General features: G+C 34.2%; 1 protein-coding gene and 2 long non-coding RNA genes across 3 annotated transcripts; 1 reads left to right on the top strand and 2 right to left on the bottom strand.

Moving 5' to 3' along the window:
• Positions 1-1,046: 1,046 nt before the first annotated feature.
• On the bottom strand, positions 1,047-3,351 carry LOC146912211 (uncharacterized). Its single transcript, XR_015016031.1, has 2 exons — positions 3,090-3,351; positions 1,047-1,234 (listed from the first exon to the last, which is right to left on the bottom strand). It is a non-coding gene; the product is annotated as an uncharacterized LOC146912211 (long non-coding RNA).
• A 2,702-nt stretch (positions 3,352-6,053) lies between these two features.
• On the top strand, positions 6,054-7,105 carry LOC146912210 (uncharacterized). Its single transcript, XR_015016029.1, has 2 exons — positions 6,054-6,583; positions 6,670-7,105. It is a non-coding gene; the product is annotated as an uncharacterized LOC146912210 (long non-coding RNA).
• Positions 7,106-21,336: 14,231 nt separating this feature from the next.
• Positions 21,337-23,731, bottom strand: LOC146912209 (cytochrome P450 82A3-like). The gene is made up of 2 exons (XM_085719808.1): positions 22,704-23,731; positions 21,337-22,251 (listed from the first exon to the last, which is right to left on the bottom strand). Exons 1-2 carry the CDS (start codon positions 23,676-23,678, stop codon positions 21,622-21,624), a joined length of 1,605 nt encoding a protein of 534 aa, XP_085575934.1. The 5' UTR covers positions 23,679-23,731; the 3' UTR covers positions 21,337-21,621.
• Between the last annotated feature and the right edge of the window lie 930 nt (positions 23,732-24,661).

Below are 24,661 nucleotides of genomic sequence, written 5' to 3'. Positions count from 1 at the left end.
TGCTTTTTATCATGTAGCCTTGCGCTTACTTTCTGGAATACATTTCCGTTCTAACTACGACCCTTACTGAAGCTTCAGGTCTTGCTAAGATATTTCTGTATTCTCCACTTACGGGTATACGAAGTATCATCAACAACTTACCCAACGCTGTCTAAGCGCCCCTTCTTAACATTGCCTTACATTCCCGAAGGATTCATACTTCTACTTACTTAGATCACTTGCCACCTACTGGCACGATCAACTTCTTACTAATTCTCATTCCGATTTCTTACTTCTGAGTTCACACTTTCCGGTGCATCTTCTTCACATACTTCGTCCCTCCAGGGTCCTATTCAGCTCTCAGGCATCCATTCTAATCGTCGAATGCTAAATTGAGTTGATCAGGCTCAACTAACAACAACAACTAGAACATTTACCCAGAACCCAATGGTCCCACTACCTTAGTTGTAATTTAATGACCCAAGGCACGATCTGAATCGACCTGCTCTGATACCAAATGTAACATCCCAGACTGCCTACAGGATTGCCGACTGACCCCACAAACCAACACGAGTCTTTTCAGCATGCTTTGTCCTCACTCACATGCTTACCGGGAAACTTCCCGGTAGGTCACCCATCCTAGTACTACTCCAAGCCAAGCACGCTTAACTATGGAGTTCCTATGGATTGAGCTCCCGAAAAGAAGATGCATCTTGTTGATATGGGTAGTACCTAACAATTCTTATAAGCCTTCCTTCAACCATGTAGTCCCATACCTACACGGCCTCCGGATCCCTCTCATTCCGATGTGTTTCGGTTCCTACTATTGTCGTGGGGGTCCCTTGCGGCTTAAACCGTTCCCCTTAGGTCGGGAACCTTTCGTATCCACCTAGCGGGATATCGAAAGCCACGACGTGGGTGTTACATGCCCACCAGCTTCCGCCTGGTTCGTCCCCGAACCACACCGTACTGGGAGAGGTCTGCTCTGATACCAAGTGTAACACCCATACTAGACGTATCTAGAAAGTCTAGCATGTGCGTTAGTTTAGTACTGGATACATTAAAAATTTACAACAAAACAACTACGAATGAATATATATACAACCAAATGCGTTCGTACATAATATTACAACTCAACTCTTCTAAAGATATTATGAATGCATCCTTGATTATCCATCTCTTCCTGCAGCGGGTACGAACGAACACTTGTCGTAACATCCATTCAGCTACTAGCTTGCTAATCCAACCTGTTTATCTGAAACAATAAGGATTGGGATGAGACATAATGTCTCAGTGAGTTCCCCTAAATCCTAGGCTATAGGCAACCTCAAGGGGAAACCTACGGTCACCACGTGCCTACATTACAACCTGACGGTTGATTATACGTGTGTGGAGACTTGCATACTTAGACGGTCGTGCATACTAGGGCCGTCTTAGTCTTATCTTACTTGTTATAGGCTTCACTTCCTATACGTGTCATGGCGGTCGAGGGGAAACTAAAACCGCAATGCCAAGAATACGCTCTACGTATCAAGGCCTAACATACTATAATCATGACACCATTCTAAACCGGACGGTTAGGGGAGACCTAAGACCGTCATCGGCATATCTTTCTCTATTTGCTCTAATGCATAATACGATGTTTCTAACAACGTATCATATCTTGCTATCATACTAGTTTTGACGATCTACGTCTATGTTCTACTATTCTTGACGATCTACGTCAAGGCTCTACTATTCTTGACGATCTACGTCAAGGCTCTATGACATAACATAAATATATCTAATAAATATGCACAGTCAGATTCATTCATGAAGTTAGCGTTTAACAATCAAACATTATCTGAGTTCATTTTACGGAAAGCCCCGAGTGGAGTAACCCCGAGCGCAATCCCTATCTATCCGATGGAAACCTATCTAAGGTAAACCAACGGCACTCCTGCAGTGACGTGCGGGATCCTTACGGCTAACCCCGTTTCACCTAATGGAAACCTCTTGAACCAACCTAGTGTGGACACAAGAGACACGACCACTACCTCTTGCTTACTAAGTGACATGCGGGTTCCTTACGGCTAACCCCGTTTCACCTAATGGAAACCCCTTGAGCCAACCTAGTGTGGTCCCAAGAGACATGGCACAATTAACTTAATGTCTTGGTCTATAAATGCATGAGTAATAAATCTAAGCTAGCTATCTCTTTTACCTCGGATGCCTATACGATCCGACTAGAGGTAAACTATATGCTTGCATAACTTGCTATGTGAAGAGATATCTAATCAATTCACGTTTTACCATACTCGTATGGTCACTCTAGCTCCTATACGAAGAGAATACTCTATCTCACTTCGCACCATATCAAGCATAAAACTCATGTCTAGCATTCTATTTCTTTGTAAGCTATTCTAGTTCTTGACAAGCTATGTCAAGGCTCTACTTTTATTCCCCCATCTTAGTTCATCGCTACCCCATCATGCTTAGCTCTCTAGTGCCATCCTTGTGATACATGCTAAGATTGCCATGATTAATGATGCAAGGATCAATTGACGAGGTGCGCAAATTTCCAATAATTTATAAAGAGCGAAAATGCCAAAACCCAAGACTTAAACCATTTAGAAAATTCTATGATTTCATAAAGCCAAGTTTGTTCCAGTTGTAAAATAAGTGAAAACAGTGAAAGAACACTTCAAAACGATCGCTACGGACCCCCACGCGACTGCCCCCAAGCACCCGAGCGCAGAACAACGCGAACGTTGTCCTGTCTGGGGCGCCTGGCGCCAGGGTTGGGGCGCCTAGCGCTGGCTCCCTGACTTGTGGGCGCCTAGCGCCCTTGTTCAGGCGCAGCGCTGCGAATTCTGCGTTTTCGCGTGTTCCGGCTGCGGGTTTTCGCCATTTTCGACCCAAAACTCGTCCAATTCGACCCTGTAATGCACCAAATACATCCAACAACATATATAGACTTATTTAAACATAACTCATGGCAATTTTAACATATAATCACCTAGGATTGGCTTGGGGTACTAAAGTTCCATAAACACTAAACTAACATAAATCATGATTTCTTCACAAGATTATACAAACCCAAAGGTAGGTATTCTATCTATGGAACTCACCTTAACATAATTCACACATGATTCCCAAGCTTCAAGCATTATCTTCACTTTACATGACCAAACCCTAGCCCAAAATCCAAGTTCAATCCTTTCTCTTTGTTGTTTCTTACTCATGAAGCTTCTAAGATCCTTGCTTGATCACCAATTGCATGATTTTGGAAAGCTTTGATGGCCTAGAGAGGGAGAGAAGGGCGACATCTTAGAGAGAAGGAGGAGATAAAATGTTTTCTCAAACCTAGAGAGAGAAAGAGCAATGGAAAATGAAGATTTTGGCCCCAAAATCACTTATATACCTCTTTGCGTGCAAATACCAGAATACCCTTGCCTCAGGCGTGTTAAATCTGACACTGATGCTTAACTTGTATTAAGTTGACATCACATAATAAATATTTCCCTCAACTTACTTTTCATAAACTTTCTTCCTCTGGCACGCTTGACTAATAATATTCCGATACTGATAAGCGGGATATTACAGAATTTGTTAGGTTAAATAATTGCAAACCTAATAAAGCAAATGAGCAGGAAAAAAATTAGGTTAAGTTGCTGCAGACGTAACAAAATTAATAAATAAGGATGTCAAAAAAAAGCATGAAATTAAAAAAAATCCAAAAAAAAGTGTAAAATTCTTGACAAAAAAAAAGTATAAAATAGAAGGATCATACATGATCATTGATATAGTAGAAAATATTTTCTTCAAAAAAAAAGGCAAGCGGATAAGAATGAAATTGGTGTGCAATGCATTTTTTTAGATGGAATTTGTTAGGTTAAATAATTGCAAACCTAATGAAGCAAATGAGCGGGAAAAAATTAGGTTAAGTTGCTGCAGACGTAACAAAATCTTATTTACTAAAGCTTAACCCGTAAAGCTAACCCTAAACCTAATTTTTTTCCCCCCATTTTTTCATCCACTTTTCTAAACCATTGGATCTTGCGCATTTAGGCGCCATTCAATTTTAGCCATTGATCATATTATATTTATCTCTTCTATTTTCCGAAACAACTATTTCGTATTTATCTCTTCTATTTTCCGAAACAACTATTTCATATTTATCTCTAATTATAATTTTGGTCATATCCGAAATTTGTTATCAATTCACTTAAATCCGAAATTTGTTTTCCTATAGTTTTGGCCATCCGAATCCTTATTTATTAATTAACCTAACAAATTTCCCTTTCAAAAAAAAAAAAATTAACCTAACAAATTTCATTCGTATCCTCCTTTTTTTTTTTGAAACAAATATTTTCTACACTTTTACGATTGCAATTTAACATAACAAATTCCATCTAAAAAAATGCATCGCACAAATTTTATTCTTATCCTCGCCTTTTTTTTATGAAGCAAATATTTTGGTTATATATACGAAGCCCTAAACCTGTTTCTCTCGATAAAAATAAACCCTAAACCGTGGTAAATGCTTAATCCATAAAGCTAACCCTAAACCTAATTTTTTTCCCCCATTTTTTCATCCACTTTTCTAAGCCATTGGATCTTGCGCATTTAGGCGCCATTCAATTTTAGCCATTGATCATATTATATTTATCTCTTCTATTTTCCAAAACAACTATTTCGTATTTATCTCTTCTATTTTCCGAAACAACTATTTCATATTTATCTCTAATTATAATTTTGGTCATATCCGAAATTTGTTATCAATTCACTTAAATCCGAAATTTGTTTTCCTATAGTTTTGGCCATCCGAATCCTTATTTATTAATTAACCTAACAAATTTCCCTTTCAAAAAAAAAAAAATTAACCTAACAAATTTCATTCGTATCCTCCTTTTTTTTTTTGAAACAAATATTTTCTACACTTTTACGATTGCAATTTAACATAACAAATTCCATCTAAAAAAATGCATCGCACAAATTTTATTCTTATCCTCGCCTTTTTTTTTATGAAGCAAATATTTTGGTTATATATACGAAGCCCTAAACCTGTTTCTCTCGATAAAAATAAACCCTAAACCGTGGTAAATGCTTAATCCGTAAAGCTAACCCTAAACCTAATTTTTCCCCCCATTTTTTCATCCACTTTACTAAGAACACAAAGGTGTTGTTTGTTACTTCTTTCTTTCATACGGTATAACTATAAATACACATGACCATGGCTGTGAATGTCACCTTCATCCTTGAATTTTCTTATCCATGAAAAAGAAGAAGAAATGGTAGGTGAGAAAGCATGAGTGTGGCCTGATAAATTCTTTCTAAAGAGGACCATAGTTTTTTTTTCTTTTGATAATAAGTGGTTTGTTGTTGTTCATGTTGTAAGATGTTGAACTGCTGACATCGTTGTTTGTGTTTTAGATGAAGATTGTCACGTGCGCCCCTTCCCATTACCTTTTTCTTTTTTGTTTCTTTAATTATAATATACACATGTGGCTTTTTCTTTTAAATTTAATTGAAAAATAATGCATGTGGCATCCAACTCACTTAAGTGATGAGCCACGTGGGCGTTGATAGAGTCAAGATTAAGGGGACCTTAAAGTTGAAAAAAAAGGGTAAACTTAGGGGGTTAAAAAGTGGTTTTTTTAATAGGGGACCAAAATTGCAACTATGATAAAGTTAGGGGCCAAAAGTGCGTTTAAGTCTTTTAAATAAGATTTGGGTAGAAGAAAATCCAAAAGAAATTTGGGATCCATTTCCAATTAATATAATCCTTCTTTTATTTTTCAAAAAAAATATATAAAATCAATTCAATCAAACTCAATTTTGGTCACCGCATAATCAAACACATGCATAGTAGCTTCTAAAATTGTTTAGTTTAAGTCGATTCTCCAACATGGGTATAATCCGTTGTCGCCCTTTATCATATTTATATTCATGATTTCATATTATTATGATATTTAACTATTGTTATTGTCACACTAAATATCATATAAGAAATTTTCCCTTTTCTTAACCATTAATTAAAATAATATTTAAACGAATTTAAAAAACACGGTAATAAAATATAGTATATATAGACATAATTATATTTTTAATTTTTAATTTATTTACATACTTTATATTTAACTTATTACAATTTATAGTTTCTTTATCTATATCTAATGAAATTTTATGTTTATAAATAAATATGTTTAGTTCCTATAAAATCACGACATTTTTAAGTTTACTCTGGAATTTTAAACGGTTGCGTGACTATTCATTTGTTTGCTAACAAATCTGTGTGCTGGTATTCTCCTAATATAATTTTTGGTATACTTTTTTAATTTTATAATTGAAACTATGGTTCCCTTACTAAATTAGTTACTAATCAATCAATGTATGGTAACTGATCTGTTCGGTGAGGAATCGATGGAGGCAACAGTGGTGAAAAGTGTTCTGATACAGTGGCGATGAGTCTTTACGGTGGAATGGAAGGTGCATGCAGGCACGTTAGCTCTACGAGACTAAAGTCAGTAGAGAAACAAATACAATTAATAACTCCGACGATGGATCTGTTGTTGAGCTTAGTGTGGATTGTGCTGCGCCAAACAATTCAAATGTTCAGATGGTAATTATTACATTAATCTTTCATTAGTCCGCAAAGGTTTAATTCGTAACACAATTGATCAAATTGTTTGCCGCCAATGTCTGCAGGATGTACCAGAGGCTGAGGACTCATGCAGCAATACATGTGTGATTGACACACCAACCACCAAAACAGGTGCTAAGAGGTCCTCTAATAGCATTGACTATGTGGCTGTTGATGATGATGAAGCTGGCCAGACGTCGGCCACAAAACCTACCAGAGTTGTTCGTGTCAAAATTGAGCACAAGGACGACAAAGATGTTTAGCTTGCTCGAATGCTAGAGCCGTTTGCTTTGTTATCGAATTCCTTCAATCTGCATAAATCAAACATTAAATAATCTGTGTTTTTTCCTTTTGTTTTTTACAGTTTGGTTTTTAATTTTCTTCAAGTTGCTGTGTCGGCTATATTTACTTAGCTAAGGAAACTTTTTCCAGTCCACCTAAATAAATTTATTCATTGCCATAAGTATTAATTCAACAATTTATTATCATTGTCTTTTATTAGCGCTTCGACCTCTAAATGTACGAAATTTATTTTTAGATTTACCTCCGGAAGGTGTTAATATTTTTCTGAATGTTAGATAGTCATTCACCAAGTTGGTATGCTTGATGAAGAAAACCCAATACTGATTTGGCTTGAGTAACTAGATCCCACGCATTCACATGTTAAATTAAAAGTACAGATTGATAAAATCAAGTTAGTATGCTTGCCTTTGCTTAGTATGTGTTTAAGCGAAGGAACATTTTATAATGTTTTAAACAAGTATGTAACAGATCATTAAAAAATTTAAAATTTTAAGCATAATTAAATAAATTTTAATTTAATAGGGACTAAACTACGTGCTGAAATTTTTTATAGAAACCAAAATCTATCAAAAAAATTTACGAGGACTAAAAACTAAATTTGATATATTTATAGGGACTAAAAACTTTATTAATTATTCGTTTTATTATGTATCAAATTATTCCGGCCCGTGAGACCCGTGCGTTGCACGGGTCGGCGTTCTAGTTAATAAATAAGGATTTTGTTACGTATGCAGCAACTTAACCTAATTTTTTCCCGCTCATTTGCTTTATTAGGTTTGCAATTATTTAACCTAACAAATTCCATCTAAAAAAATGCATTGCACACCAATTTCATTCCTATCCTCTTGCCTTTTTTTTTTTGAAGAAAATATTTTCTGCCATATCAATGATCACGTATGATCCTTCTATTTTATACCTTTTTTTTTGTCAAGAATTTTACAGTTTTTTTTTTGGATTTTTTTTTTAATTTCATGCCTTTTGTTGTTGACGTCCTTATTTATTAATTTTGTTACGTCTGCAGCAACTTAACCTAATTTTTTCCCGCTCATTTGCTTTATTAGGTTTGCAATTATTTAACCTAACAAATTTCATCTGAAAAATGCATTGCACACCAATTTCATTCCTATCCTCTTGCCTTTTTTTTTTGAAGGAAATATTTTCTACCATATCAATGATCACGTATGATCCTTCTATTTTATACTTTTTTTTTGTCAAGAATTTTACATTTTTTTTTGGATTATTTTTAAAATTTCATGCCTTTTGTTTTTGACATCCTTATTTATTAATTTTGTTACGTCTGCAGCAACTTAACCTAATTTTTTCCCGCTCATTTGTTTTATTAGGTTTGCAATTATTTAACCTAACAAATTGATCTTACGGGTTAAAGATTATTTATTGGTATCTATTATAGTCGAGAAAACCCGTGCGACGCACGGGTCAAAAGTCTAGTATATTTTATTTTAGCTTCTTTAAAAAATATGTAAACACATTCTTATGACATGAAAAAACAATCAATACTATCTAGAAAAAATGACATAAAATACAACATTATCACATAAACACAATTATTGCTTCCTCACATTATCAAGTAAACATACAACATATAAATTACATAAAATATTATAAAAAAAATGACATAAAATTAGATAATTGACCCTTCAACAAAAAACAGATTTGTCTCATCTAAAGGTCAAATCTCCACGACAACCATGTAAAATCATCATTAATATCACTTTAATTAATAAATAAAATCTTCCTTTCACAATTTTTTTTTTTTTTTTAGTATGCTGTTGTTTCTTTTTCACATATGAACGTGCATACTCTATTGAATTGAGGTGAGGAAAATGCCAAAAGAATTTTGGATACGTGTTGAATATTTTGAGCAAATCTCCTTTCGTGGTTGGATCAAAGCCACAACTATGATCAAAATATCAAACACAGTGACTGACATTAGGACAAGGCCAGCTTCACTCTGATGGGGCAAGAGCACAAGACGAAACCACTTTGTCATTTGTAGTGACGATAATAAATGAAAATTTGGAACTTTCGTAGAACCCTAGACAACATGTTTAAAGGGATGCTATATATAGCGACAAAGAACCTACCGAATTTATCACGAATGAATAATGTGTGTTACAAGCTCCACTAACGATAGATGGGGCGGTACTGTTGAAAATAAAATAATTAACTTTGAAGTATGGATATGCACGTCGGGATGGATTTGTGAAACCAATTCTCCCGATACAAAGCATTTCCCACGTTTAAATTGACTTTTCTTAAAGGAAAATAAGTTTAAATAGACTTATAACATTGTTTATAAGCCGTTTTTAACTTATTTTATTAAGTTTTTTAAGATAATTTATAAAAACAGCTTTTTTTTTAGCAATTATAAAAACAGCTTATCGCTTATACAAAAATAATAATAAATTTTTTTTTTTATGATATGTGTTAGTGCACAAATAAAAAGTTTCTTAAGTTGAAACTATTGGGGTTTAGGTAGCCGAGTATAGATGTAAATCTTAAGTACCTAGTCCAAAACTATAGACCAGAAGAAATAATCTTGTAGCGCATCTAAAACTAATTTAACTTGTGAGTTCTTGGTTTCAGTAAAGAAAAGACAATCATTAGCGAGTAATATGTGAGAAAGACTAGGGCCTTCCCGAGAAATTTTGATCGGCTTCCAGATGTTGCTAGTAACTTGTTGGTGTACCATCAGAGATAATTTCTCCATGCAGAGAACAAATAAATAAGGTAGAGTGGAACCTTCTCAATGTCCACTATAAATAATACAAATCATTTGTTACCTTTTTTCATGTGCATACAGTGAGCAATCTCTTGAGCAATAATTGCGTTATTAGAAGTACCTCTATTAGGAATGAAAGAGCTCTGAAAAGGACCAATAAAATCATCCAAGAAAGGTCTGATACATCTAACTATCACTTTTGAGATCGTCTTTAAAAGCACATTGCATAAGCTGATAAGACGAAAATCTTTGAAACTTTGGGGCATATCAATTTTCGGGACGAGAACAATCAAGGTCTCTGCAAGAGTATGATCAATAACGCCATAAGAAAACGCACCAGACACCATTTTCCATACATCATGCCCAACAATATGCCAATAAATTTTGTAAAATATCGGTTGAAATCCATCATGTCCTGGGGTTTTGTAAGAGTGCATAGAGAAAATAACATCTTTAACCTCTTCCATTGTGACAGGCAAGAGAAGTTGGTCCTGCAAGTTAATGCCAATAGATGCAATATTTATCCGGTTGTAAACTATATGAGGATTACTAGGATAATTTGATTGAAAGAGATGCATAAAAAACTTTGAGGCTTCCCTTTTGGGAGTGCTTGCATTCATGCACCATACGTTTTCCACATTCAAACCAGAAATTTTATTTCGCCATTTTCTGATGATGGCCTACGTGTATAGTAAAAAGGGTAAAAACAATGGTAAAATCAAGTGACAAAAAGGTAAATTTGTATATCTTTTTCTATATTCGGTACTGACCACAACTTACACACATATATACAACATTAAAGTGAAAAACATAATCCTAAAATCATGCTAGTAGTGCAAGACATAATGCTGGAATTAATGCTAGTCCTGATATCATGGAGACATGTTTCTAACTCCCTCCCTCAAACTGGTGGTGAGTGGATCACACCAAGTTTGTCTCAGATTTGGCTGAAACGAGTATGGCTTAATGGCATGGTGAGACAATCTGCAATTTGATCAGTTGTGGGAACATAAGCCACAACAACTACATTTTCTAATACTTGGTCTCTGATATAATGAACATCAATTTCAATATGCTTAGAACAAGCATGCAGAACTGGATTAGAAGCTAGTGCCTTGGCACTTAAGTTATCACACCATAGTACGGGTTTCCTTAGCAATGGGAGTTTAAGCTCAGTAAGTAGTGAACGAATCCATGTTATCTCAACAGCTAGGTCAGCTAGAGCTCTGTACTCTGACTCTGTACTTGATCTTGATACTACCTTTTGTTTTCTTGAGGACCAAGAGACAAGTGTTTCACCAAGGAACACACACTGACCAGCCATATATTTTCTATCATCAACACTAGTGGCCCAATCTGCATCAGAGAAGCCTGTTATATCCAAGTCAGTGGATGGTTTAATGTGCAAGCAATGATTGATGGTGCCTTGGAGATATCTCAAGATTCTTTTTATGCCTTGCCAATGGTCAGTGGTGGGTGAACTCATGTATTGACTGAGTTTATTTACTGAAAAAGCTATGTCAAGTCTTGTGTGAGTCAGGTATTGTAGTCCTCCTATGGCTTGTCTGTTGGATCTTTTAATTTCTCCCCTTCAACTGTGAATTGCCTACCTGTTATCATAGGTGTTGGACATGGTGAGGAATTATCCATCTTGAATTTCTTCAGCAGGTCACCTATATATTTGGATTGTTTGAGGTACATTCCACTTGAATCTCTTTGCACTTCTATGCCTAGAAAATAGTGTAATTGACCCAAATCCTTCAGAGAGAAGACATCATTGAGTTGTTTGATGAAAGCTTGAAGGAACCTATTATTGTTTCCTGTGATGATTATGTCATCCACATATATAAGGAGAAAGGTGATATGATCTTTACCTTTTAGAAGAAAGAGAGAAGAGTCACTCTTTGTGTTTTGAAAGCCCCAGTTTAGCAATACAGTTTTCAGACTATCAAACCAAGATCTTGGTGCCTGTTTCAATCCATAAATTGCTTTAGATAATTTGCATATGTGATTGGGCATGGTTGGATCAACAAATCCTTCTGGTTGATGCATGTATACTGTTTCTCGAAGATATCCATTTAGGAATGCATTGTTGATGTCTAGTTGTCTGACTTCCCAATTGAGCTGCACTGCAATTGAAAGGATAATTCTAATTGTGCTAGCTTTAACTACAGGACTAAATGTTTCTTCATAGTCAATTCCAGTTGTTTGTTGAAACCCTTTTGAAACTAGTCTAGTTTTCCTCCTTTCTATGGAGCCATCTGACTTGTATTTGGTTTTGAAAACCCATTTTGAGTCAACTATGTTTTCTTGATCTTGGTAGGGAACTAGTATCCATGTTTCATTGGACATGAGGGCTTGGAATTCCTTTTGCATTGCTTCTTTCCATAAAGGTCTTGTGAGAGCTTCCTTGGCATTTGCAGGTTCCATTGTGTCTTTGTGGGTCTCAATTAGTCCAACATAAGGTATCTTTGGTTTGTGAATGCCTGACTTACTCTTGGTATGAATTGTGTTTCCTGTATTTGTGTTTAGACTTGATTCACTCACATATTGTTGAGTTATGTCTGGTGACTCTTCATGAGTTGTGTCAGCTTCTGATGAACTATTATTTGTCTGTTCAGTGTCACTGTTCACATCTTGAAAATGCTCAGTTTGAAGTGGTTCATTTTGTGTTTCTTCTGAATTCATCTCAACTGGAATTTCTTCTTCAGTCATTGGTGTGCTTTCATCATTGTTGGAATTACCTGCACTACACAAAGGAAAAGAAATAGATGGATTGTTAATTGTTGTTTTTAAAGGACATCTTGTATTGAGAAACCCATCTTCGAATGGAAAGTAATCTTCGTTGAAGATGACATGTCTTGATATGAAAATCCTTCCATAAGAGTTGAGACATTTGTACCCTTTGTTAGAGTTGCTATAGCCTAAGAACACACACCTGGTTGTGTGGAATTGTAGCTTATGTTGGTTATAAGGTTTGAGGCAAGGGTAACAAGCACAACCAAAAGGTTTTAGAAGTTTATAGTCAGGTTCTTTATGAAGCATGAGTGAATAGGGACTCTCATTTTGAGTAACTTGTGATGGCAATCTGTTTATCAGATATACTGCAGTAGAGAAGGCTTCCCACTAATAATGTAAGGGCATTTTCGCTTGTGCAAGCAAGGTTAACCCAAACTCAACTATGTGTCTGTGTTTCCTCTCAGCTCTTCCATTTTGTTGAGAGGTATATGGACATGACATTCTAAACTGTATGTCAGCTTCTATTGCAAGTTTTTGCACAGGTTTATATTCACCACCACCATCACACTGAATTATTTTGATTTTTTTTTAAATTGATTTTCGGTCAAGTTTTTAAATTGAGTGAAAGCTTGCACAGTCTCAGATTTTTGTTTCAAGGGATAAATCCAAGTGAACCTACTAAAATCATCAACAAAGTGCACATAATATTTAAAACCAGAGGATGACATTATTGGTGCAGGGCCCCATACATCAGTGTGAACTAACTCAAGTGGTTCCTGAGCATGAGAGGAAGAAGACTTAAAAGGTAAAAGATGCATTTTACCATATTGGCATGCCTCACAAAAACTGAAATGATCACTAGGTGGTACTTTGACATAATAATTTCTCAAGACTTTATGTAATATTTTATTGTTTGGGTGACCAAGTCGCCTATGCCAGCTCTCCTTGACATATACATATGCACTTGGGTTCCTGTTGATTCCTGAGAGTTGGTACAATCCATCTTTAAGTACCCCTTTTAGTATTGCCTTCCCTGTTAACTTGTCCTTCACAAAGAAACAATTTTTATCAAACTCAACAAGTATGTTATTGTCAGCAGCTAGTTTAGATACACTTAGTAGGTTTTTGGTGATATTAGGCACATATAAGATATCATGCATGTTAAGGGATTTAAGTTTAGATGAGCATGTGGCTACAATTTCCAACTTCTCACCATTTCCAACAATTGGAGAATTCTTACCACAATGTTCTGATAGATCTTGAAATTTTTTAGTTTGGTGTGTCACATGGTTGCTTGCACCGCTATCAAAGTACCAATCATAATCTTGATCAGCTCCTTGTGATGCTAGGAATGCATTGTGTGCTGTTAGTTTGTCATCATCTGTTGAGTGGTTTGGCCCTGAGTAGGTTTTGTCAAACCTATAGAAACACTGCACTGCTGTATGACCAGTCTTTGAGCATACCTGGCGCTGGCAGGTTACTTTAGAGGACCTGCCTCTACCTCTGCCTCCTTTTCAACCCCTTGAGTTGGAGCCTCTCCAGTTTCCATTTGAGCTAAACTTGTTGCTTCTCCAATTTCCTTTGTAGTCAGTTTTGTTGGCTATATTTGCTGAGGCGTTAAGGTTTAGATTATTGAAGCTATTGAGTTGTTCAATTCTACTCTCAAAACTCAACAATTGAGATTGTAAATCAATCCAACTGACATTGATTTGATCAGAGAATTTAACAACAATAGGGTTGTATTCAGAATCCAATCCATTCAGAGTTTGAATGATTAGATCTAAGTTGGGGATAGGATTCCCTGCTAGTTTGAGTTTATCAGCAAGATTCTTCATTTTGGTCAAATAATCTAGCATTTTCATTTCACCTTTCCTGGTGCTATGAAATTCTGACTTCAGGTAGGTGATTCTGGACCTTGTATGTGCTCCAGCTAGACTTTGGGCCTCCTCCCAAAGTTGCTTTGAGTTCTCACAATGCAAGAATTGTGTTGCAATGTCTGCAGTCATGGAGTTCTTTAACCAACCAAGGAGTTGTTGGTCATAAGTTTGCCAATCTTCAAATGCAGGATTCAGCTTTTTGCTTGAATCGGTATTAGTGATGAATTGCTCAGGACACTCCTTTGTCCCTAGCATGTATCCATCAAGCATGCAGCCTCTAACGATAGGCAAGACTAAAGATTGCCATAAGAGATAATTATCTCTGTCCAGCTTGACAGAAATAGTTGATGGAAGATCGTTTTTGTTATTTGTACTTGCAGCGGATGCCATGATTTTTATTTGGATCAAGAGCCTTTTGGCAATAGTGCTCTGATACCAAGAAAGAATAATTTGTATATCTTTTTCTATATTCGGTACTGACCACAACTTACACACATATATACAACATTAAAGTGAAAAACATAATCCTAAAATCATGCTAGTAGTGCAAGACATAATGCTGGAATTAATGCTAGTCCTTATATCATGGAGACATGTTTCTAACGAAATTTACTTTCTTTGCTAATAATAAAAAATATTGTTTGATTATGGCTTTTGCACATATAAAACGTTTTGATCTTTGTCTCCCCGCAATCTTTTCCATCACTGAATTTGAAATTTTTTATATATTGTATTACTAGTTTTACCTTCTCTTTAGGTTATTTGGTAGAGGTTTTCTCTTGGAAAATACTTATGTGCAGTTCTCCGAATAACTAGTGTTTATCCGGTTCATAACTATAGTTGCAAAATAAATTATTAAAACTCCCCAACCGTCTTTAATCCAAATCATTTTTAAACGACGATGTTTAGGTACATTAATGTGAGGAACTGGACGAACTGTGTGTGAGGAACAATACCTAAGTATTCTCCTTTCTTGCGTTGGTTTTCTCTTTTAACTGGTTTCACCATTGGTGGTGATCATTGTTGTTTCTTAGTATTATTCGACGGCTTTGGTTACAAAATGGAAGATTTTATCGGACTAGGTCCCGTGATTTTTATTTTTTCACGTTAAAGAATCTTATGGTGTTAAAAACTCGTGTGTTTGATGTTAATTTTTTTTCCTGCTATTGTCATGGTGCTTTGGAGTTGGGTTTTGTTGTTTGTATATTAACCGCACATGTGGGTAAAAATATTCAAATTAATAGAGACTAATTTCTCGTTTTATTTTTCTTTCGAACAAATAAGGACCAAACCATGCTAAGTTGACCTAGGGCGTTCCTAGAGTTTTAGGGGCCTTAAGCATAATACATCATAAAATTTGTTAGTTTATTGTTGTGATTTTATTAACTCTTCATTTTATTTTATTTTCCCGCTTTCCACTACCAAATAAATGTTCTTTTAGGCAACATCTTAAAATAAATCAAATACTCCATATACACCGAAACAAAATAAAATATCGTAGAAGTATAGAACAATAACGCATGCAAAACAAACACTAAAATTTTAACACCTAAGGATACCAAAAAGTAAAAGTATATCAACACGTAATTAACTAAATTTTAAACTTTAAATTTGGATGCCAAATTCTCCAATGTTAAATTCATAACAATAATAATACACAGACATACAAAAATTAGTGTTGGACTTTTTAGAGGGAATCATAGATACTAAACTCCTTTGTATACTAGGAAGTACATCATTCCTCCTTTTATATGCTATAAGTATCTCTAACAAGTTCATTACTATATTACATGAATGTGTCTCGTATGATCTTGCATTATCAAATCTTGAATTATGCAATCATTAATTTCAATCAATTCAAAAGCATTACTACGTATATTTCATGTAATTTATTTTTTGAACCTTGAAAGAAAAGATTGATTAATTTTTACAGTCCATTTTCAACTTAAAATATAATTTGTTTTTTTTTTATGAAAATTATCCTAGTTTATTGGATAATAAATATCACCAATATTTTTAATATTAGTGAAGCACATTATTAAGAACAAATGACCCAAAAAAATATCACAAATTCTTTCAAAATAATTTTTGACACATTATTAAGAACAACAAAAAAAAATTATAGGGAGGGTGTATATAGAAATTTATGTGCTATGCTCCTGGGTACATATAGCAAATTGCGCTAAAAGGGCCAAAAGCGCTAACATACTTCACCACCCCTTCATCATATCAATGTTTGGGACCTTTATGCGATTTTTCCTATATATACCCCCAATAAATAAAATATTTCTATATACACTCCCCTCCATAAAAAAAAAATTTGGGACCCTACCCAAGAAGTGGTCCTAGGCCGTCGCACCCCGGCCCCGAGTCGACGAACAAATCAAGATGTCCCAAAATAAAAGATTAACACTATGAACTGTGAACTACAAGTGTCTCTCATTCAATCCCATCAAGTTTAAATAAGTAGTCATGCCAATACGTGCTCTTAGGGCACATGATAAGGTTTCCACAAGTAGTAAGTAGTTATTGTAAAAAAGTAACTCGGCACACTTCCAAACATATAATTTCCATTAATAGTACCTTAACATGTGCCCTAGGGACAATTTCCAAATCTTGCTAAGTTGACCAACAAAATCAAGATGTCCAAATTAAACTTTTAAATTTCTTTAATAATCTAGTAGAAAAAATTACTTAAAATTCTGATACTTGAAAAATATTAATCGAGACGAATCTAACAACATTTTATATGTTATATTTTGTTTTTATATACTAGTAGAAAAATGAGTCAAAGCAGATGGTACATGAATAGTGCAAATATTCTAAATAGGTCAAGTAATATGCAACGGAGGAGCATATAATATAACTAAGAACTATAAACAAGTCCGAACAATTGGCAATTAATAAGTGCAATTCCAAGAGTCACGTGACAATGACTTTGGTTAATAGATCAACCCGTCCATCTCATACCATAAGCCGGCGTACATACCGCTTCGGGGCGTCGAGTTCGGCACCATTATACACTTCTCATAAGAAGAAGAGGAAGAAGAAGAGCGAAGAAGAGGACGAAGAAGAAGAAGAAGAAGAAGAAGAAGTATTGAAGAAGAAGCAATGTTAAGAAGAAGAAGAAGAAGAAGAAGAAAAGAAGGTACACACACAGTTAAGAAGAAGAAGAAGAAGAAGAAGAAGAAGAAGAAGAAGAAGAAGAAGAAGAAGAAGAAGAAGAAGAAGAAGAAGAAGAAGAAGAAGAAGAAGAAGAAGAAGAAGAAGAAGAAGAAGAAGAAGAAGAAGAAGAAGAAGAAGGAAGAAGAAGAAGAAGAAGAAGAAGAAGGAAGAAGAAGAAGAAGAAGAAGAAGAAGAAGAAGAAGAAGAAGAAGAAGAAGAAGAAGAAGAAGAAGAAGAAGAAGAAGAAGAAGAAGAAGAAGAAGAAGAAGAAGAAGAAGGAAGAAGAAGAAGAAGAAGAAGAAGAAGAAGAAGAAAGAAAGAAAGAAGAAGAAGAAGAAGAAGAAGAAGAAGAAGAAGAAGAAGAAGAAGAAGAAGAAGAAGAAGAAGAAGAAGAAGAAGAAGAAGAAGAAGAAGAAGAAGAAGAAGAAGAAGAAGAAGAAGAAGAAGAAGAAGAAGAAGAAGAAGAAGAAGAAGAAGAAGGAAGAAGAAGTAAGAAGGAAGAAGAAGAAGAAGAAGAAGGAAGAAGAAGAAGAAGAAGAAGAAGAAGAAGAAGAAGAAGAAGAAGAAGAAGAAGAAGAAGAAGAAGAAGAAGAAGAAGAAGAAGAAGAAGAAGAAGAAGAAGAAGAAGAAGCAATAAGCAACAAGGAAGCAACAAGGAAGAAGAAGAAGAAGAAGAAGAAAATTAAGAAGAAGAAGAAGAAGAAGAAGAAGAAGAAGAAGAAGAAGAAGAAGAAGAAGAAGAAGAAGAAGAAGAAGAAGAAGAAGAAGAAGAAGAAGAAGAAGAAGAAGAAGAAGAAGAAGAAGAAGAAGAAGAAGAAGAAGAAGGAAGAAGAAGAAGAAGAAGAAGAAGAAGAAGAAGAAGAAGAAGAAGAAGAAGAAGAAGAAGAAGAAGAAGAAGAAGAAGAAGAAGAAGAAGAAGAAGAAGAAGAAGAAGAAGAAGAAGAAGAAGAAGAAGAAGAAGAAGAAGAAGAAGAAGAAGAAGAAGAAGAAGAAGAAGAAGAAGAAGAAGAAGAAGAAGAAGAAGAAGAAGAAGAAGAAGAAGAAGAAGAAGAAGAAGAAGAAGAAGAAGAAGAAGAAGAAGAAGAAGAAGAAGAAGAAGAAGAAGAAGAATGGATGCTAGAGTTTCAATCTATTGTAAAGTTTAACATTACAAGAGAAGCAAAAGAATATATTGTAAAGTTTAACATTTACAAGAGTGGTTTAATGAGAATCACATGATTTCATAACAATTGATAGACAATCGTGGTTTTAATGAGAATCTTAAGTGGAGTAGCTTTAGTGTTTGTTAATCCAAAGGTTTCACTCATATCAACAAGTTCAGGGGTTGTATTTAGATATCAAAGGAATGCAAAAAAACGTAGAGTGAAATGTAGCATTTGAAGTCCAAGTGATATTTCAGGGCACATCCTTCTACCACTCCAAATGGTAATAGCACAAAATGACTACCCCTAACATCAACATCTTTATGAGTGCTCTCATCCATTATAAAGGATGAGAGCAAGTATACTTGTCTTTTGTTTTTCTTCTATGTTACTAGGCAGTAATTTTGTTCGAAAACATGATCAAAACGCTAAATATATACACCTCTCACAATTTAGATCGAACATTTGTTTGTTTGTTATGTTGTGAGAGACTGATCTCTTCCACTAGACTATATGGTAGTAGTATATTTGGCTTTTTTTTTTTCCTTCTATGTTACTAAGCGGTAATTTTTGTTCGAGGCATGAGTAATTTTGTTCGAGGCATGAGTGCATGGTCATACACTAAATATATACACCTCTCATAGCTAAGATCAAACATTTGTTTTTCTTTTAAGCTAGCATCCTAAAATTGAATCATAGAATTTCACTATTTAATTATTATTCCTATTTTGTATTGATCATGCTCTTAGTATTTTACCTACAGGACAAGGAACTAATAGATGCTCTGCCGGTTCAATTAATTATAATGCAGTATGATCAAATTGTAATAAAAGGATAATTAGATTCGACAACAATTGTACTTGAGTTTAACTGTACAAATTGCTAATTTTGTGCAATTTAGTGCAAATTTTGTCAAGAGAGAGATTAGAGTCTAGTGTGTTGGATATTGCAGACTTAAAATTGCTTGATAATGGTTAATGCAGAGAGAATGAGTGTGTTAGGTAATGTGTCGAGCAATCCTCGTTGTTGACATGTTGGCAAAATTCTCAGAAGGAAGTAACACAAGTGTCGAGCAATACAACGACATCCTTGACATGATTTAAATCTTAACGTTGATGCATCATTTTCTAATGCTCAAAACAAAGTAGATATATGAATTTGCATCAAGGATGATCAGAGGAGATTTGTTCTAGCCAAAACTGAATGGATCTCTTCTACTCTCTAAGTTGATACCGGTGAAGTATTAGGACTCTTTTTGTGTTTGGATGAAAATCATTAGGGCTCTTAACTGCTTTTAAATGGATGAGAGAACTACAACGGCTAGATATGGATTTTGAACTGAACCTAAGGCTGTTGTGGATAATCTTAATGGAAAGAAAACCAGTGTATCAGATTTTTGTGTCATTATCAATCATTGCGGACGCATTTTATCGACATATCTTGTGAACTCTCATATTAGGTCCATTATGAGTCAAACCAATGAAGTTGCTCATAATCATTCTAGGAAGGCTCCATCTTTAACTAGTTTCCATATTTTTATTAACATTCAATTTGGATCCTAACAACTATCATAAATGAAATGTATTACGCTCATGTTAAAAGAAAAAAAAATGCAAAATTGCATGTCAATTTGCTACTTCAACAATTTTTGTACAACAAGAAAAAGAAGGCAAAATGATTCCCTTTATTTTGACGGGCCGCCTCTATAAATCCAACCGGATAGAAACAAAAAGGTATGAACAATAAGGTCCAAAAGTAAAAAACATGATAGCTTCGTTTTTTTTTTTTTTTTTTTGAGGTTTGAACCCCGGACTTTACATATATTATTCATTGTCCCTAACAATTGAGTTAAGCTCACGAGGACATAGCTTCGTTTAACCCAACATAAAAGTGTCGGGTGGTAAAAAAAATTAAAATATTACCATGTACTCGCTTATTTTTACCTTTTTTGTCATGTGTGTTTCCTCCCACAAAATATTTCCAATATGTAATTTTTTTTTTTCATAAATGAATAAATTACGCTCAAATTTTCCAGTAGCCAAAACTGTAAATTGAAATTTTTAGAAAATTTCCAAAATTTTAACTATGGTTCAACCGTGTTGTAATTCCTTGAATTATAACTACTACATCCTAGAACCAAGATGAATTACAACATCAAGAATAAGAAAAGATTGTGGGAGACAATGATCAAAACGTTTTATATATTCAAAAGCCATAAGCAAACGTTATTGCACTACTACATGTGGTCCTTGATAAGGACCAAACCATAATCCTTATCAATATGTAAAACGTTATTTGCACTAAATTTGAACACACAAGAGCCCTAGAGAGATTGTGGTCCTTGATTTGTTATAGCACATATAGTTCTCTTCTTTTTTTCCCAACAAATCAAGATGTCCAAATTAAAGATTAAATAATATAACTAGGAACTATATGTTCTTCGTTCAAATTCCATCAAGTTTAAATAATTGACAATTAATATGTGCAATTCCAAGAGGCACATGACAATGAGTTGCTATAGGATCAACCTTTCTATCTGGTACAATGTTCGCTTACACAATACTACAATTTTTATGAATAACAATAGCGTCACTTTAATAGTGCTTTTAACTAAAACGTTATTAAAAAAGTCACACACAGACTATTATAACGTTTCTGGGTCGTTGGACGCCGGGCGCTATTATAGACTTCTCATAGAAAGATTTTCTTGGCGCTTTTGACTAAATGATGTTATTTGGCTACCTCCATAAAGAAGAAGTGAAATAAACAAGAAAGAAAGCTAGAGTTTTAATCTAAATAATTCAAAGTTTAACATTACAAGGGAAGCAAAATAATTATATACTAAAGGCTAGGATGGTAAAACTACTTTTAATATGGTTATAACAAAACATTATCCTACTACAAAAGTAATAACAACAACAAAGTCTTATCCCATTAAATGGGATCGACTATATTGGTCAAATTACATCATAATGTTCGAACAAAACATTATAACTCATTAAAAAAAACACAAAAACTAATAATTCTATAACATATTGTCTAACAAAATCACATGATTTCATAACAATTGATAGACAAACGTGGTTTAATGAGAACCTTAAGAGGAGTAGCTTTAGTGTTTGTTAATCCAAAGGATTCACTCATATCAACAAGTTCTGGGGTTGGATTTAAGATATCAAAGGAATGCAAAAAATTAGCTAGAATGAAATGCAACATTTGAAGTCCAAGTGATATTCCAGGGCATATCCTTCTACCACTTCCAAATGGTAATAGCACAAAATTACTACCCCTAACATCAACATCTTTATGAGTGGTAAGAAATCTTTCTGGTTTGAACTCTAACGGATCTGACCAAATATTAGAATCTGTGTTAATCTTCCAAAGATTTGTGATTAATCGAGTTCCCTTTATTACATGATAACCGCCTAAAGTACAATTCTCCGAGAATTCACGAGGTCCTGAAAGAGGGGCGGGTGGATATAATCGTAGTGTTTCTTTGACTATAGCTTGAAGGTATGTCAATTTATTTATATCCGACTCACTTACACATCTCTCTTTGCCAATTTGAGTGTCGAGTTCTTCTTTTGCTTTTTCCATTACAAGAGGATTTTTCAATAGTAAACATAGTGCCCATGTAAGGGTGACACTAGTTGTGTCACTTCCTCCAGAAAACAGTGTCTGCAAATTAAGTGCAAATATCCTAATAAGTATGTTTCGGAAAAAGAAGTAAGTATTAAACTAAATACTAACATTTACAATCCAAAAAAATCCTAATAAGTATGGTTATAACTTCAATGGTCCACTTTGAAACATTTTTTAAAAGGTCCATATTGAAAGGTGAAAGCACTTGTTAGTCGAATGCGTGATTCGCTAAACAATTAAAAATATGAGTGTTTCTAATATGGAACTCAATACAAATGTTTGAATTTGAAAATTCATCGTTTTCTCTCCCACTTTATTTATTTTTTTAACAAAATTCGTTATTTTATTAAATCTCTAAGCACCCTTGAAAATATATTATAACTAAGTTTTGCTATAAATTTTTAGTTATAAATTATCTAATCTATTTACTACTTTTATCAAATATAGCGAGGTCAAAAGTACATATTCAATATCATAAAAATACATACCAATAGTGTGGCTTTGATTATGGTATCACCATCAAACCCTTCAATGGTTGTTCCATCAAGCAATGAAAGCAACACATCCATGATATCTTGATTACCTTGATCATCAACTTTTTCATCCAAAGTCCTTTTATGGCGACGCTCTTTCAACCATTCATCAAAAATATTATCGAACTCCTTGGAAGTTTCTTTCATGGCCTTCACATAACCACCAAAATCAAAAAAATTCAAGCAAGGAATAACATCTCCCACTGTGATTACACCAAACAAATGCATCAATTTCTTTAAAGCATTCACACATCTTTTAGATTCGTCTTCCTCCGAACTAGTTATTAAACCAATATATCTTTTCCCAACAACCATTTGAAGAACCATGTTGAATGTTAAATGCGTAAACCATTCATCCAACTTGACCAGCACGTAGTTTGATGAATAAGACTCATTCTTTTTGCTAGACCAAACATTAAAGAGTTCTTTAATCGATGCTTGAACTTCGGAAACACGAACATGTTGTTGTTGTTCGATTCGACGATTTGTGAGGACCTCTAGGGTTACAATCTTGCGAAGTTGGCGCCAATAAGGACCATATGGAGCAAGACCAAACATTGCTCCATTATAGCCCAAGTGTTCCGTTCCAACAAGCTTGGGACGAGACGAAACGACCATGTCATGTGTAGTAAAACATTCCTTGGCCATTTCCCAATTGTTGAGTATTAAAGCATGTTTAGAACCAAGCTTGATAGTGAATATTGGTCCATATTTATCAGCTAAGGTACCTAAAACTCTATGGGGTGATTGTTTGCCACTAAAAAGTGAGAGGTGACCAAGTATTGGCCATGCACCTTCGGCTATTGGTGCCTCTTTATTTTTGCTATGAACAAATTTTGAGAATCCAAATATAAACAAACATAGGGGAATAATGAAATCAAGGAGTGCAATTGTTGTTGAGTTTATTAGGCTGCTAAGAACAAAATCCATTATAGTTGGACGAGGTTGTGTTGTGCTGTATTTTGTAGGAGATTGGTGGATATGGATGTGCCATTAGTATTAGCTTAATATATACAGATAGATGTATTCATGGAATTTGGTTGAGTATGTAACTTTTATTTTTATTGATTTTAAAATAATTTGAAATCTTAATTTTTTTTTTTTTTGTGGATACGGATACCCAATTAAACTTCAAAGTATCTACGAATTTATAAGTTTTGATTGAAACAAAAGAAAAAGATGGAGAGACGTGAAATTGTTTGTGGAGACATACGTGTACAAAATACAATTACAACTTCCTCACGTAAAAAAAACATACAACATATAAATGGAGATTAAAAGTTAAGTGGGAAAATCAAAAAGCTTATTATATTTAATATGTTTATGTGGTGCAGGTAACATTAATTATAGCAAATTTATATTTATTGTACCTTAACTTTTTTTGATGTCGTTCTTTATCTTGTTTTTCACGTCATTTTAATCCTTTTGATATGTTTGAATATGAATTTTTGAGTATTAAATCTAAAATTTATATGGAATATGAATGAAGGACCACATATCTGAAAACTAGAAGCTCAAAAAAAAAAAAAAAAAAAAAAAAAAAAAAAAAAAAAAAACGAGTTTCAAACTGATATACTTGACGGACAGGAATTGAAAGGTGGAGAGTCTCCACCACTAGAAGACTAGTAAGAAAATTATTTATAAAGTTATGTTAATATCAACTAGTCCACCACTAGGAGTGAGCTGTTTCTTTTCCACATTTATCTTTTTCGATGGACCTACAGTGAATTGACATAAGAAAATGACAAGTTTGAGTTTACCATTTTGACAAAATTACTTTTATGGTCTTTTAATTTAATTTTAAATGATGATTTATATATTTAATATTTTTATGTTCTTTTGATCATTCACCCATGTTTTCATATAGAATTTCAATATTCAAATTAATTGTTTTATTTTTGGGACATAAACTA

This window comes from Medicago sativa, chromosome 6, assembly GCF_051527215.1.
Source record: "Medicago sativa cultivar Bolivia chromosome 6, Bolivia_mono, whole genome shotgun sequence".
Classification (NCBI taxonomy): Eukaryota; Viridiplantae; Streptophyta; class Magnoliopsida; order Fabales; family Fabaceae; genus Medicago; species Medicago sativa.
This window is presented reverse-complemented; position numbering and strand designations above follow the sequence as displayed.

What these genes read in the sequence shown, in the direction of transcription:
- LOC146912209 (XM_085719808.1), bottom strand. Translation starts at nt 23,678, where the DNA reads ATGGATTTTGTTCTTAGCAGCCTAATAAACTCAACAACAATTGCACTC. An exon ending in TAATCAAAGCCACACTATTG is followed by an intron (nt 22,252 to 22,703) that starts GTATGTATTTTT and finishes CTTAATTTGCAG; the next exon opens with ACACTGTTTTCTGGAGGAAG.